At 53.1% G+C, this 16,145-nt stretch overlaps 6 protein-coding genes across 6 annotated transcripts; 5 read left to right on the forward strand and 1 right to left on the reverse strand.

The window, feature by feature from the left end:
- Positions 1–543: 543 nt before the first annotated feature.
- NCS54_01062300 (RNA polymerase II holoenzyme cyclin-like subunit) lies at positions 544–1,551 on the forward strand (the record flags this gene model as incomplete). The annotated part of the gene is made up of 2 exons (XM_053155926.1): positions 544–703; positions 755–1,551. The coding sequence occupies 2 exons, from the start codon at positions 544–546 to the stop codon at positions 1,549–1,551; spliced, it is 957 nt and encodes a 318-aa protein (XP_053011901.1).
- A 984-nt stretch (positions 1,552–2,535) lies between these two features.
- NCS54_01062400 (Hypothetical protein) lies at positions 2,536–5,019 on the forward strand (the record flags this gene model as incomplete). The annotated part of the gene is made up of 5 exons (XM_053155927.1): positions 2,536–2,698; positions 2,756–3,161; positions 3,501–4,198; positions 4,252–4,417; positions 4,467–5,019. 5 exons carry the CDS (start codon positions 2,536–2,538, stop codon positions 5,017–5,019), a joined length of 1,986 nt encoding a protein of 661 aa, XP_053011902.1.
- A 957-nt stretch (positions 5,020–5,976) lies between these two features.
- Positions 5,977–7,372, forward strand: NCS54_01062500 (Hypothetical protein; the record flags this gene model as incomplete). Its single annotated transcript, XM_053155928.1, has 9 exons — positions 5,977–6,021; positions 6,080–6,112; positions 6,159–6,249; positions 6,311–6,352; positions 6,401–6,555; positions 6,607–6,644; positions 6,690–6,827; positions 6,874–7,293; positions 7,339–7,372. The coding sequence occupies 9 exons, from the start codon at positions 5,977–5,979 to the stop codon at positions 7,370–7,372; spliced, it is 996 nt and encodes a 331-aa protein (XP_053011903.1).
- A 696-nt stretch (positions 7,373–8,068) lies between these two features.
- Positions 8,069–9,946, forward strand: NCS54_01062600 (DUF4097 domain-containing protein; the record flags this gene model as incomplete). Its single annotated transcript, XM_053155929.1, has 2 exons — positions 8,069–8,620; positions 8,669–9,946. The coding sequence occupies 2 exons, from the start codon at positions 8,069–8,071 to the stop codon at positions 9,944–9,946; spliced, it is 1,830 nt and encodes a 609-aa protein (XP_053011904.1).
- Positions 9,947–10,987: 1,041 nt separating this feature from the next.
- On the reverse strand, positions 10,988–12,676 carry NCS54_01062700 (Hypothetical protein; the record flags this gene model as incomplete). Its single annotated transcript, XM_053155930.1, has 1 exon — positions 10,988–12,676. The coding sequence occupies one exon, from the start codon at positions 12,674–12,676 to the stop codon at positions 10,988–10,990; it is 1,689 nt and encodes a 562-aa protein (XP_053011905.1).
- Positions 12,677–14,260: 1,584 nt separating this feature from the next.
- Positions 14,261–16,145, forward strand: NCS54_01062800 (Zn(2)-C6 fungal-type domain-containing protein; the record flags this gene model as incomplete). The annotated part of the gene is made up of 5 exons (XM_053155931.1): positions 14,261–14,424; positions 14,479–14,878; positions 14,931–15,292; positions 15,339–15,632; positions 15,686–16,145. The coding sequence occupies exons 1-5, from the start codon at positions 14,390–14,392 to the stop codon at positions 16,143–16,145; spliced, it is 1,551 nt and encodes a 516-aa protein (XP_053011906.1). The 5' UTR covers positions 14,261–14,389.

Genomic DNA, 16,145 nt, shown 5'->3' on the forward strand with positions numbered 1-16,145 from the left:
TTGGCGAAACCCAGTACCCGCCGACCTGGTAACCTCAAAGGATATAATGAAAGAATCAAACTGCTTAGAAAGACCGAGATAGCCATCGGAGAACTAAAATCAAGATAGCATGCTATCGATTCATTCAAGGCCGCAAGGGTCACCCGTGCTAGTGATCCAATCTGTCATCAGTCGCATCACGATGCGCACCGCCATTGCCTCAACAATTCTTTCTTCAAGGCAGTCTGCCCCTCATTAACCTCCACGCTACTTTGGAAATTTTCAAGCATTCAAGTTTGGCTTGCATTTGTATCCAAGTGAATGCCCCCAAGTAGCGCATGCATCAGCCACAACAGGATTCAGCCTTGTTGGCGCGCCGCACCAGCCACCGGACGTTCCGATCGGCGGTGGCGGTCGCCAGCCTCGCCTCGACGAGACCAGACTCTCCCCTCTTCAACGTGCCTTGTTCACCTCGGATCAGCCTCCCAGCTGGTCTCATTCTCCCATCTACGAGAGCCGCAGCTTCATCGGAAAGTCGCCTTGACGGGCGCGTCTTGAGAAGCCATGTCGGCCAACTACTGGGAGTCGACGCAACGTCGCTTCTGGCAGTTCACCAAGGATCAGCTGGTAACGATGCGACAGAAACTCGAAGACGACAACGCCGAACTCGTCCGCATGTTCCCGCTCCCGCAACAGCGCCATCTAAATATCTACTTTAATCAACGTGCGTTCTTCACCCCGGGCTGCGTGGACATGGTCGCTGACTTCTCTACAGAGTTGATACGGTTAGCAAAGCGCCTCACGATCCGACAGCAGTCCATGGCCACGGCCCAAGTCTACATGAAGCGATTCTATTCGAAAGTCGAGATCCGCCGAACGAACCCATACCTTGTCATTGCGACCGCTATTTATCTGGCATGCAAGATGGAGGAGTCGCCTCAGCACATCAGGTTGATCGTGACCGAGGCCCGGCAGATGTGGGGAGACCTCGTCGCCATCGATACGTCCAAGCTGGGCGAGTGCGAGTTCTTCATGATCAGCGAGATGCGGTCGCAGCTCATCGTACACCAGCCGTACCGGAGCATCAGCGCTCTGCGATCTGAGCTGTCGCTGGTGGAGGATGAGGTTCAGCTGGCCCGGTCGGTCATCAACGACCACTACATGACCGACCTACCCCTTTTATACGCTCCCCATATTATTGCACTGGTGGCTATTCTGCTGGCTCTCGTGCTTCGACCTAATAATTCGGCACCTGGACAAAGCTCTGGCTCTGCGGCTGCGGCAGGTCTCGCGGCTGCTCAGCAAGCGCTGTTGCGAGCCCAGGGACAGTCTTCACAGACTGGATTCTCGGATTCTAGCCCTGCAGAGCCCAAAGAGAAGCAGCAACAGGCTAGAGTCTCGCGTGTGCAGAGGTTCGCGGCCTGGCTGGTCGAGAGCAATGTCGAGATCGCGTCCATGGTAGACGCCACGCAGGAGATCATTTCCTTTTACGAATGCTACGAGCAATATAACGACAAGCTCACACGGGAGCAGATCAACCGGTTTGTAAAGGCTCGGGGGTTGGATAAGTAAGCAGGATTCAGCATGGATGACATGAGGAACGAGACATGAAGCGTTTGGACGGTTTAGGAATTATGCATACATAGCATCAATGCGGCGTTTGGGTGTCTCGGGCCAGTCAGTTTGTACTGTGGCATATAGATCAAGAATGCAACATTGGCATACTTTGCGCTATAAGGCTGATGTGTTTGATAAGATCCGAATCCGAATCCATGGTTGAATCGAATCAATCAACGCCACTACCAGCCACGAAATGTCACCGGACTCCAACTTCAAGGTCTTGGTACCTCGGATCTACACAACCAATCAAAGAGACAGGGAATAACTGCAGTTCAGGCAGGGATGGGAAAACGCCTCCGGATCCGACCGCAGGGCATCAATTGAAGAACAAGACGGGCTAACAGCATGTCCAAGTGCATGCTAAGCGAATATTTTGCCTGGAAGAGAAATTCGTTCAAAGCCCTTGAGCCGAGACAGAGCGACTTCTCTGCCAGGCCGGCGGGTCCTTCCGGTGCGCTAGGCATAATGCAAGGGCTCTGATTGATCGCCGAGCTTCCCTGAATCCCCCGGCGTTGGCAGCGGGAGGGCCTTTAGGGGCCCTGACGCCCTGTTACGGCACCTCAGCTATGGGGCCTCTACGGCATGTGCTGCCCAGGCTCTCCACTGCATTGGATTTGGATTTCAGGCTCTTTTACCCCGTGGACCTCAAAACGTCACAACCTGGTCACCCTCTCCCGAACCCTCGTCGATTGGCATCCCCATTGGATCTCCAGCTATCTCCCGTCCTCCAGCTCAGCCATGTCCCCTCCGTAACCCCGATAACAATCGCCGTCGCCGCACCTTGACCTCTTCCACTCTGTCGACGACGACGACGACGACAACGACGACAACGACGACTACGACTCCTCTTGCGACCGCCCCTCGATCACCACCCCGGACATCGAATCGCCGGACATCTACCTCCCGGCGAGATATGCCGCCGGCGCCTCCTTCGTCATGAGCGTGTCCAAGCTGGTTAGCGAAGTCGGAGATGGCTTGAGGGAGTCGCAGAACTCGCGCGATGCCCGCGTCGAGGAGCTGTGGACGAGCCTCGAGCCCGACAAGACGGGCGAGCTGGACCTCAAAGGTCTGCAGAAGGGGCTCCGGAGGATTGATCATCGTAAGCGAGTAGGAGCTTGAAAGAGACGGACCACGACATGCTGATGGGCCATCGCAGCCATGAAGAACGCCGACGACATGCTCAAGCGCATCATGGACGAGGTGGACAAGAATCGCGATGGAAAGATCCAATACGAAGGTACGCATGCCTCTATCTCCATCTCTACGCCCGAAGTTCCCGACCCTCCGGAGCTCGCTCGGCAGCTCAACCCGCAAGACAAACAAGCAAGCTCACACTTTTTTTTCTTTATTCCAGAGTTTCGAAAGTTTGTCGAAAAGGCAGAGAGGCAGCTGTTTGCCCTCTTCAGGACAATTGACAAGGATGGAAACGGAAAGCTCGACAAGCTGGAGCTCCAGACGGCCTTTAAGAACGCCGGTCTCACATTGTCGAACCGCCGCCTCGCCGAGTTTTTCAACGACATGGATCTCAACAACGACGGCTACGTCAGCTTCGATGAATGGCGGTTAGTCACACCATTTTCCATATTTTCTGTTTCTTTTTTTCTTCTTTCTCTTTGACAAAAACTCTGCCCTGGTCGTCCCCACTGCATCATCTGCGCGTCTCATTCACCCATTCCCGTCAGATGATGCTCATGGCTACTGACCCTCAGTCATTTTGGCGGGGATAAACCTCATAACGTCATGTGCCAAGCCCGAGCTGGCACCGGATCGCGATATGCTCTGTTCTCGACTGCAGCCCTTCGGCGCTATTCAAGATTTTGTTTCTTCCGGATCTCGCCTTTTTATTTATTTGCAAAGCCCATATCAGTCATTGCAGCCACTCACTAATCATGCTGCCTCAGAAACTTCCTCCTCTTTATGCCCCCCCACGACCACGATTCCCAGCTCCATGCCGTCCTCGACTTTTACTACTCAGTGGTCAGCGTGACCCCAGAAGGAGACACACTTGTGAGCGAGGAAACATTAGAGGGTCTAGGTACGGACGGCTTCCGCTCCCTTTTCTCAACCCTTTTCGGTTCTCTTCTCCGAGTCGCATTCCCCTTCGACGGCTCAAGGCCCCCTGCCGACCGGACGATATCTGCCCAAGCAGCGGTCCCCTCGATACTGGATGACGAACCCCAAGACGCGACCGAGAACATGGCCACCGTTGCCGCGGTCCCGTACTCCGACTATGACGACCCGGCTACCGAGACGCCGCCGGAAGTGGCCGAATCCCTATCACAGCACGTCGGCGATGGCACCCATGGACACACCACTGGAGTCTCAACAGTGCACAAGAAATATAGACTAACAGACTTTGTACCTGATCCAGGCTACTTTGTTGCGGGTGCCATCGCCGGCGGGGTGTCGCGGACGGCTACTGCACCTCTCGATCGATTAAAGGTTTATCTGCTAGTTAATACGACTAGTCGCGCCGAGACGGCGGGCGGAGCGCTCAAGCAGGGGCGCCCCATTGCCGCCTTGAAGAATGCCGCGAAACCATTCAGCGATGCTATCCGGGATCTTGTCAGGTCAGGGGGTGTCCGGAGTCTCTTTGCAGGTAGGTCGTGGTAACAGCGTCGGCGATTGAGTCTCAGACGCTGACAAGCCAAGGAAATGGCCTGAATGTGGTCAAGATTATGCCAGAGACGGCCATCAAGTTTGGCTCATACGAAGCGGCCAAGCGGGCCCTCGCCAACTTTGAGGGCCATGGAGATCCCAAGAAGCTCAGCTCGTGGTCCAAATTCACCTCGGGTGGTCTCGCTGGCATGATTGCGCAGTATGTTGTGGCTTGCGTCTTGGATTGAAACGAGCTGACAGGTGTGCAGGGCTTCTGTATATCCACTTGATACCCTCAAGTTTCGATTACAGTGTGAGACTGTCAAGGACGGTCTTCAGGGTGTGGCCCTGGTCCGACAGACGGCCATCAAGATGTACGCAGATGGTGGTGTTCGCGCATGCTACCGAGGCTTGACTATGGGACTGGTGGGAATGTTCCCTTATAGTGCCATCGACATGGGCACATTTGAGCTGCTCAAGAAGTCTTACAAGACCTACTATGCGAAGCGCGACGGTGTGCACGAAGACGATGTGAAACCCGGGAATATCGCTACCGGAATCATCGGTGCAACATCTGGAGCCTTCGGAGCCAGCGTTGTCTATCCATTGAACGTGGTGCGAACACGACTTCAGACCCAAGGAACTGCCATGCACCCTGCAACATACACGGGAATCTGGGATGTAACCAAGAAGACGGTCCAACGGGAGGGTTACCGAGGTCTCTACAAGGGTCTAACACCCAACCTACTTAAGGTTGCACCCGCTCTGAGCATCACCTGGGTGGTGTACGAGAATTCGAAGAGAATGCTCGGCTTGAGTTGAGGATGAACCCGATTGGAAGAAGACAACTACACACAAAACTCAGGGGGTCTCTCCCCAACACTCTCACGAACCGACACTCCAACACTCACACGCGCACGCAACTTTCACATTGACATTTAGGCAAGCGGGGAATCTTAGCGGGAGGACGGGCATTGCGTTACGACGGGGGGAAATATCAAGGCGTTGGGAAAGGGATTGATATATCAGTGGATGAAAAACTAAGCAACCACGCCACGAGGTGATGGGAACACCGCCAAACGTTTCTCGGATTTTTCTTTGGCGGAGCTGGAGTCGGCGGTTTTTAGAATTGGATGACATACCTCTTTTTTTTTTTGTTGCTCGAGATAGAGGCAGGGCCAAGGCGAGGCTAGGGAGATCTCGCAATCGAAGCTGAGCTTTTCTTGATTCCATATTGCTTGATGGATTGTGACGTTTGGTATGGTGCCACGACTGTGATGAATGTTGTAGCCACCAAATGCAAGTGTTTACCTCGGAGGCTCGAGTCCGTTGCAATTTTCCAATCCCCTCGCCAATTCATGCTGCAGACGGTCTCTCACGGCATGATGCGATGCGATGCGTTCTGCTCTCAATTCCCTCACCGGCCCGCGCCGCGCGCCGTGCAAAGTGTGGGTCTCTCTCCCCTCCGTCCCGGCACTTCGGTACCGATCGGATGCCCGGGGCGCCGGGGCCGGCGAATGAGGACCCAAACCTGCAAAGACAACACGACATGTGCGGATTTTTTGCAGAGCGGGTATTTCTGTTGGTCCTGGGGACATGCTGTGTACATATGCGAGGTTGTCCGAATGTGATACGACTTGTGGGGAGAGGGAAGAGGGGGATGTCTGGGCGAGCATGGTTTTGATGGGGACTGGTATTTTAAAATTTGCATTTCTTTCCGAGTTTTCTCTTCAACAAGTTCATAGAGATCAAAAGTCTCGCTTTGATTCTTGTGTTTAAATGGCGACTCAGCACCCTGAGGCGGAGATTGTGCCCGACGAGGCGGTGGGTGACTTATCCGGACACTACACCACAAATCACTGCTAACTCTGGGAACTGACAGTTGACTGAAGATGGAGAGTCTTCTCTTGGGGAGGTACGTATTTGTTTATGGAATTTTGGGTTGTGCTAACAGAGTGCAGGAGACGGTCTCGTCGACGCAGAGTCTGAGTAGTTCGATTGTGGACTACAGACGTGAGAATGGAAGGACATATCATCGATACAAGGACGGGAGTGAGTCCATTAAAGCTTCCTCTGAACCTCTGAAGAATCAAGTGAATACTTATGAGTTTAGAGTACAACCTTCCTAATGACGAACTCGAAGCCGAACGGCTAGGTATGGGGAACATGTAGCAACGACGAGCACTAACTGAACGGGCTCTAGATCTCCAGCATCACCTGTTTCTTCTTACTTTTGATGACAGCCTCGGTCTCGCGCCGCCGAATAAAGCCAATTCTGAGGTCAAGAGGGTTCTCGACCTTGGCACAGGGACGGGAATTTGGGCTATGGACTTTGGAGATGAGCACCCGGAAACTCATGTAAGCAATGCATGCCAAATGTTACGAGTTAAAATATTGAAGTGTTTTTAGGTCGTTGGCGTCGACTTGTCACCTATACAGCCCACTTTGTATGTGCCAATTGCAATCATCAAGAAGTTAGACTGACATTCCAGTGTGCCTCCCAATGTGGAGTTCTTTATTGATGATATCGACGAGGAGTGGAATCATTCTGCGCCGTTTGATTACATCCATAGTCGAATGATGACATCGAGTATCGGAAACTGGCCCGGCTATCTCAAAAAGATCTACGAGTAAGCCTCTGAGCCATCTTATCCTGCCGTTTCTGATACTCCCCAGCAACCTAAACCCTGGAGGTTACGTCGAACTCCAAGAAGCCGACCTCTTCCTCTCCTCAGATGACGGCACCCTTCAACCAACGCAAGCTCTCCCCCGATGTCTCCAGCTCATGTACGAAGCCTCAGTCAAACTCGGCCGCCCCTACCAAGAGATCCCACCTCTCAAAGATGTCCTCGCAGCAACAGGCTTCGTAGACGTCATCGAGACACGGCGCAGATGGCCAATCAACACATGGCCAAAGGACAAGAGACTCAAAGAGCTTGGGGCTTGGAGCAGGGCGAATCTAGAGGGCGGACTTGAGGCGTTTACTATGGCACCGCTCACGAGGGCGCATGGGTGGGATAGAGAGAGGGTGACGCTGTTTTTGGTTGATGTTAGGAGGGAGCTGAATGATACGGGGATTCACGCGTATTGGCCAGTGTAAGTTTGTTTGCTGTGTGTGGTGTTGTCTGCTAATTGTGATAGGTACTCGATCTATGCAAGAAAACCAGAAGTTTAGAAACAATGTTGAAGATGCAGTTGTTGTCAGGACAATGAAAGTTGGTGTAGAGATATGATCAACTCGAGACTTGGAAATCTGCAAAAACAGGCCATCAAAATCAAGCAAAGGCGTGTCCTCGTCAGCCATTCGCGGCCTTTGATGCACGGCTTACGCATCTGTCCGTCGCTTGGGAGGGATGCAGCTGCGGGGGTGTGTGTGTGGTGTGTGTGTGTGAGTTGATGCATTCAGGCGGCGGGGGGAACTTTTGTAGGGGAGATATCCTTGGAGATAACAACTTTTTTGAGAGATTTGAAGAGTCAAGACGAGCCTGATGATTTTGAAGAATTGAAGAGTTGTCATTTGTATCATGATGGTCTTGATATCGTCTTCATATGATGCACATATCTCAAAGATTACTGTTGAATTGAATGGTTGAGGTTGTTGGTCACTGAACTCATGAAGCTCATGCTTACCACCTCCCGCAAACAGCCATAGCGTGATCGGCTACAATCCTTACATGATCAGATAGCATCCATATCCCAGCAACACCTTTTCCCTTGCTTTTCCCCTCTCTATTTCAACCCCAGGATTTCCCTTTCTTTCTCTTGGGCCACGTATGCTCTCGTCCCACGGCTGCAGCCCTCGCGAATAGCATCACGCCAGGCCCGTGTTCCAAATCAGCCCTACCATCCTTCAGCCCTATAGCGAGCGACAATGCCCGCCCCGTACTCTGACAACCTCTACTCGGCCGACGACGAGTCCGAGGCCCTGTCGCCTACTGATGGTTACTTCCACGCGTCGTCGGCGTCATCACGTCCGCGGCCCCTGGTGCCGAATGTCCTCGTAGAGGATCCTACCCTTGCGAGCCGCGAGTCCAAGGCGTGGGAGGCCGAGAGGGAGAGACGGTTATTAAACAGCGATGACGCCGGCGCATCTTCCAGTGACACCAGACCTATGGCTTCGCCTTCGATTCAGCACGAGGCTCCTCCTGCTTACTCACCTTCTTCGACAAATTACTCGACGTTTTCGCCAATGGGTCAAGTGCAGGAGCAGTATCCTCGGGTAGAGGAGCAACAACCTCTGTTGTCTCATGGACCCGAGTCTATGAGTAGTCCTCCCCATGAGGAACCATCACGATGGAGACGACTAAAGACGTCTGTCGCAAAGGCCAACCTGCGAAGAAAGTTTAGAACCATTCTTGGTACTTTTGTCATTATATCCATCGTCTTTATTCTGCTTGGCATTTTCTTTGATGACTCTTCTGATGTTGGTCTTCTACTCCTCGTGCATATGTAGTATTGCTGACTCTCGCAGTGGGAACCTCCCGACTACATCAACGATGGCCCTATTGGGAGTCACGGCGAGTTCACATGGAATCCCTCACGGGTATGCCTCGATACTCCACACAGCTTTCCCAAGACCACGACGTCCTTGAAATTTGACCGTACGAGCAACCTCGAGATTGTACAGACGGTTCAAAGGGATCGTGGTCATAGAGGCGCAAGACCTCACGTCTCTGGGGAAGTCATCCTGCAACCTGCAAAGGATAGCTCGTCTGCGGCAATTGAGCTGCAAGTCATCTCCAATGACAAGAATCTTGGAGTCCATGTCCACTTTGATGAGAAGACGCAGCTGTTCAAGATGATTACGCCGGATACGATAGACTGGGACTCGAGCCAAGCACCCTGCATCCAGATCCGCGCAACTGTCTGGGTGCCTCAAAAGTCTATCGTCAATGCCCTCAAGATCAACACTATTCATCTCAACGTTGACGTCGAGGCAGGTTTTGACTTGCAGGTTCTGAAGAGCACTGTTATCCGCAGCGCCATCGGACACATCAACACGCCAGCCGTGGCTCCCAAGAAAGCAGCAGTGCCTTATACACTGTCATCCCGCGAGATCAACATCCACACAGCTAGCGGAAAAGTCAAGGGGTGGTATCCGCTATACGACCTCCTCGACATTGACACCGTCTCGGGCGACATCACTGTAAACGTCGGACCCAAGCCAGCAGAGGGTGAAAAGCCAGCTTCACTCCGCGTGCACTCTGCTTCTGGACAAATCGAGGTTCACGAGCCTTTGAGTCAGCCCAAGGATTCACTCCCGCCTCGGGACTACGTCGTCAACGTCGGCACGGCATCTGGAGACATCACAGCCGAGGTAGCAGCAAGTTCCCACGCAAGATTCGAGTCCCAATCGGGAGACTTCAAACTCCGCATCCTACCCGTCCTAGAATCGTCAACAAGCCCAGCCTTAGAAACAGACACAAAGAGCGGAACCTCTCAAGTAACCATACTAGAGCCCCTCTGGATAACCGCCATTGGCGATGAGACACCGGCCTTGTCAGCCCTAAAGTCCAAGCACAGCTCCATCAGCGGAACCATCAAGCTCCAGTACCCATCGTCGTGGGAGGGCCACGTCTTTGCGCAGACGGTCTCGGGGTCGCAAGACATCCGCGGGCGAGGGCTGGAGGTGACGCACGAGGGCGGGCCGTTTGCTCGACGCACCCGGGGACGCAAGGGAGATGGGAACTCGCAGATGGATGTGAGTAGCGTGTCTGGGGACGAGTCTGTCTTGGTGGGTGAAGAGTAAAGTGATAATGTGATGGATTGAGCATTAGGCGTTGGGGCGGAAAAGGTAATGATTTGTGTGCAAGGTCTCCCAAGAGGGGCCAGATGAACCCGCTCGTTAGAAGGATCGAGATAGCAATATCGCTCGTTGATGATTAATGGATCAATGAATGAGAAAACACAAATGCATGCCTGCCTGCCCAGGGATTGTTGGTACTAGCTCCTCTGCCTCTGCATGGCTGCTGCTGTCTAGGCCAGCCCAGTGGAGGTAGGGTAAGGATGGATGCATCATGGCACCCATGGATGACACGAGTCACGAGTTCTGCAAGCATCGTCTTATAGTATTGGGTCGACCTACCGTACATATACATATACCTTACATCCATACCCAAGTACATACATACGCCTACAGCATGCCTACAGCATGCAGCGACTACGTGGAAGAGTCTAATTACCTCGCAGCCCAAGCACGGCCTGGTGATATGACACTGCCAATGGCCCTACTTGTCACGGCATCCATTGGCATGCACAAGACACAAGCACAACTGGTTCAACAAAGATGTGAATGCATTGCACAGATAGATTCAAGATCAAGATTGAGTAAAGTCATTGAGAGTCCAACCAGTTCATGCGGTGATCCAGACAAACACATTTCTATCCTATCCCTATGTATATATAAACCACCTGATTTCCTTAACCAAAGTAAAGACAAGACAAACCATACCGACATAAATACACAGCCAACATAAAAGCACAAGTGCCAACCTTGGGGGTAACAAGAAATAAACCGACACAGAGGGCATCATCAAATATGTCCAAGCATGGGGGGTATCCGCAGAAAAAAGAGAAAAAGAGGTGAAGTAAAAAATCAGAACATAACGTCGTGGCGCGTTGCAATAGAGAGAAGAAAAGTCGTTGCATATTGTCGAAGCATGTCGTCCGTCCGTCTGTCGAGGCGAGATGAAATCAAATGAAGCGTTGTTTTCTCTCGCCTTCTTTTTCATGACATGCAGTCCGAGGTGACATCGCCAGAGGACCCCCGGAATCACTCCGGACGGTGACATTAATTGGAGATCTGCAGGCCAACGGTCGGATCATCCATCATCAGCCAGGGCAGGTCTCTCGTCCCGACGTTAGTGCAGGTCAGATACGTGATGCTGTCGGGGGTCCTGGATGTTCCGCCCATGTCGAGCTCGAGGTTGCTCCCCATCAGAGGTCGGACGACTTCTCGAGCCATGGCCTTGAGCTCGTCGAGCCTCTTCTCGAAGCGGCGGAGGTTCTCCCGGCTGTACAGCTCCGGGGTCAACTTGAGAAACCTCTTGCACTCATCATGCCCGAGAAAGGCCGCGGGATTATTCGAGCCCAGGGTGCGGTATGCGCGACCGACAGAAGTCAGAGGCGGGGCGGCAGGGGGAAGAGTGGCGACGCTGCGGCCTCCATCGCGAGACGTTGGAGGTGCTGCTGCTGTCCGCCGGCGCTGATCGGGCTGCGGCTGCTGCTGCGGCTGCGGCTGCGGCTGCGGAGAGGTGTTGTCAGCCACCCATTGGCGGAACAGGCTCACGGCGAGCCAGTCTAGATAATTGTTGCTTGGGCCGACACGTTCGCCGCGGCTGTTGGTGAGCCCGATCCGGAAGAGACGTCCCTCGACCCGGCCTACCGTCTCCTCGAGCTCCTCCACCTTGTCCTCGATTATGTCCAGCACCATGTCGGGCAGGGCTGCCCGCAGGCTGCGCTCTCCCATGGGCCACTGCCCGACGACGTGGATCAGCGCCTCCTGGAAGATGACCCTGCTTCGCGCTAGGAACCCCAGCCGCAGGTAGGAGATGGGGTATTTGGCGATTTGCTTCCACAGACGGGACTGGAACTGGAGCATGTGGTGGTCGACCCGCGGTCCCACCACTGCCAGGGCGTCGTACTGGTCCGCAAGGTTGAGGAGGCTCTTGCATTGCACATATGCATCCGCGACGTTGACCCCGTCTAGGTTGGGCGGGTAGTTGTAGAAGATCCGGAAGAGGTTGTCGTAGTCACGGAGGAGGTCCTCATCGGCCTGGGAGAGCGTGGGGGCTGGAGGCTGGTTCGAAGATAGGCTGAGGTTGGCGACGGAGCGGAAGAAGCCATTCGCGGTTGACGAGTTGGAAAGCGATCGAGAGTGCGAGTGCGAGAGCTTTGTGCGGGCGAGCGAAGATCGAGACTCTCGAGAGTTGACCGTGGGTGGTGCCGAGGCAGGGCCAAAGATGGACTGATTGGAATCTTCTCGTTCGTCTCTCTGAACCAGCATGGGTATGTCATTGGGGCCTGAGCCTCGGTCTAGCTCATATCTCCATCTCTTCCTGGGCGGCGTCGCACCTCCCATCAGGGACGACGAGGTGCCGTCGTCGCTACCATTGAGGCTACTGCCGTCCTCGCCGATGCGGGACAGCTCGTTGCCGGCGGGCAGAGCTCGGGCGCGGGACCACTCGTTCGAGGTGCTGGCCTCAAAGAAACCGCTGGAGCGCGTCAAGGTATGGCGATGAAGCAGGTAGCGATTCTGGACAGGCGCGGCGCCGGGGGCGGCTTCTCGGGCGGTGATTATGATCTCGACGTCGCCGCTGCTCGCAAAGACGGGAAAGTCATTCTGGGGCGCGTACGAGGTTCCGCCGGCGTGGGAGCGATTGTAGCGCTTCGTTCGCGAGATGGATTGACGAGAGACGACCGACGACGGACCGCGGCGGGAGAGCGACGACGAAGCCGGCGGCTCGAGTGTGGAGACCATGAGTACGGACGGGACTTGTCGGATGCGCAGCGCAAAGTGCAGTGGGTGGTTGATTGTGATGTAATGTTTGTTTGTTTGGCGGCCGGACTAGACTCGAGTCGAGGGATAAAAAGGATTGCGGAGAACGGGAGAGAGGAGAAAGAATAGATAGAGTGATTATGGCGGGAGGCGAAGTCGATGGTGGGTTCAAGTTAGTCAGGCTGGATGTATCACATGGGATCCATCCGCTGGAGGTTTGTTATTGTCGAGAGTGATTGATTGATGCGCAGACTTCATTCAGGCAGCTTTGACTGTGAAGAGAGAGAGAGACAATGTTTTGCGGGAGTGACCGAGACGAGACAAGACAATGACGAGAGTTTAGAAAAAAGAGGAGGATGGGCAAAACAAATAAACAGACTGTCTGGCACTAGGAAAGACAGACACGACGAGACGAGACGACACGGATGGACTGGAAAGAGGTGCTGCACGGAGATGCAGAGGGAGGGTTGCAGAGAGGAGGAGTGACATGGATGGGGGCGTGAATACCTAATGGATGGGTGGAGGTAGAGAGAGTCTCATGTGGCACGAGGACACGGCAAAAGAGGGACAAAGGGGATAAGAGAGTCTTTGATGGCCAATCCATATTGACATCCATTACCCATCCCATGCATAGTCATAGTCATAGCCATTCCCATCCATGCGTGCCTAACTAAAGCCATGGATGCAGTGCGGTGCAGAGCGGAGAGTGCATTTACGTGCCGTTTATTCTGTCACGCCCTAGTGTTCGAAGACTGAGCTATCCACCGCTTCACCACTGGCTGCCTCTGATTGTGCCTTGTGCCTTGTGCCTCGGAGACAAATCACGCCCCCTGGCAGACCGGGATGTTAAGTGCCCCCATGTGTTACCGACAACTTGGCCACGGTTGGAATGGATAAACCACACACACCGCGTTCTTTTCCCTTTCTTTTACTCTCAACCTTCCATAAATAATACGCCCTGCAATTCCCCTGCATGCTTTCCCTCTAGACCCGCCACTGACGTACCGTACCTCTCACGCTGCACCTCGGTCACTCACTCACCCACGCCAAGATTACTCCATCCCAAACCACCAGGAAACTCAAAAACTCTCAGGAGCCGGGAGCATGGGTCACTTACTCTTTGACTCGAGTAATTTTGCTCGGCTTCACCGCCTTGGGTAAATTACCTAACTCGTGCTCGACTCTAATACAACCTCAGGTCAATTGAATTGATTGCACGAACCATCTCCACTGATCGTCTGCTGCCCCATTCTCTCGTCTAAATCTATACATTTGCTTTGCATATTCCATTCTCATTCTAGTCAAAGATGATCGTAAATCCAGCTCTTTAAATTCTCAGCCCAACCAACTCTTCAGCCCCATCGCAATGACTGACTCCACCCCATCCCAATCATCAACGCCCAACCCCGTCCAGCAAATCAGAAAACGCCAGAGAACAGAGAGTTCATACCCAAGAAGGCGCTCAGTCACGGCCTGCACTGTCTGTCGCGGCCGGAAGAGCAAATGCGACAACAAGAGGCCATCATGTAGTTTCTGCCTCAGCGTGGGCGCCAACTGCGTCTACGAGGAGCTGCGCTCGGATTTTTCCAAGTACGAAATCTGGATAAGAGCCGTGGACTTGAACTGAGTGTCGTAAATAGTTATGATTCGGCAAGTTTGCACATTATTAATCGGCTTGACTATTTAGAGAGGCGCATGGAGGAGCGCTTCGATGGGCTTGCAAGTCAAAGGTGGGCTAATCACACATCCATCCTTGACTTAAGGGTAGCTAAATGTCCTACCAGAAACGACATGCCTGAAGAAACCTTTGTAAAGCCCTCCGTCTTTCCTACAGCACAGTATCCAGCTGCAGAAGGAATCCTCGAATGGCCTGTCTTTGAAGGACTCGGACTACAACTCCATGGCCGATCTTTGGCCTTGATACACCAAGACAGTCACCAGTTTCCTACCAACTCAGGGGCCTCACCCGTCGATTCAAGAAGTCATGGCCAAATGCAAAGTTCAGCCGGCGTGGATGTTTTCAAAGACGGCCTTCCAAGCTCTTTAGTCATTGAATCAGCCATCAAGGATTTTCTTGCCAATGTCCACACCAAGAATCCCATTCTGGACCCGACAACCCTCGCTGAGGCCGCTGAGGACTGTATTAAAAATGGTATTGGAGATTCTGTCCAGGCTGCACTCGTCGTAAGTGCCCTTCACAACCTCAACCTGTTTGCCTGTGACTTACACCTCAAAGCTCACTGCGTGTGCGCTTGGAATCATCTCGGGACCCTACATGCCCTCCACTTTTGATAAGTATTCTCCAGCGAGCCCTGACAAAGTTGGCACCTCAAGGCAGCTGGGAGAAAGTTGCTTTGCCAGATGCCGAACAATACTCAGTAATCAACCGCTGTCTCTGTTGTCGACACAATGTCACTTCTTTTGTGGCGTGTATGAGATGTACTCGATCCGTCCGGTCGCTGCTTGGTTGCAGTTTAGCCAGGCAAGCCTTCAACTGAAATTGCATATCCAGTCGAGGTCTTTCTCGCCCAACGAGTATCAGACGGACGAGGGACGGCTGCTTCAAAGACTTTACTGGTCCTGCATGCAGTCAGAATGGTATGTCCTCTAACAAATGAACAAGAAAATACCTAACCCTTCAAAGTGAACTAGCAAACGAACTCCGTGTGACGAGTTCTGGCCTTGAAGACCTCCCATTCCCTTATGCTTTTCCGCATCCTCCAGAGTCTTCCACCTCCCCTGCTGAGTTGGATGACAAGTCGCCTGGGAATCGCTCACAGCTGAATAGCTGGATGTATTACCTCTCGGAAACATCATTACGACGAATTGGTAATGAGATTATCTGGACTTTATATGATCAATCGCCCACTGCCTGGATGAGGGACATTGTCACCACGCAGAGACAAGCTGAACAGCTTGACCAGAAAGTGACAGCTTGGTAGGCAACACAATAGCAACTTTAAGAGCAGCCACTGATTTTTGAGGCCATAGGGTAAACAACCTACCCAAGGCGCTTCAGATTGAAGAACCAATATTCGAGTCGACAAACGAGCTCGGCCTACACGTGAGAAGCCGATACCTCACAAGTAAAGCCTGGATCTTTCAACCATTCCTCTACTTTATGATCCATGCACCTCAGACCGAGCTTATCAAGCACAGAAAGGATATTGAACCCTTGGCGTTTACTTGTCTGGAAGCCTCAATGGGGATGATCAACGACGCGACTCACCACCATCGACACCACGGAACTTGGTACACGGCTCGCCTCGCCTTTGGAGCTGCCTTGTGTCTCCTTGCTGCGGCGAGGGTTAACTCAATAGCCATGCCGCCGGGGTGGAAGGCTTCGGTTCAGCAGGCGATGCATATTTTGAGTCGTTGGAGCGCAGAGTCGAGGAATTTGCAGGTTAGCCTTGAGATTCTTCGGGCGGAATGGGATGCGGTAAATGAATAG

Source organism: Fusarium falciforme, chromosome 8 (genome assembly GCF_026873545.1).
Source record: "Fusarium falciforme chromosome 8, complete sequence".
Taxonomy (NCBI): Eukaryota; Fungi; Ascomycota; class Sordariomycetes; order Hypocreales; family Nectriaceae; genus Fusarium; species Fusarium falciforme.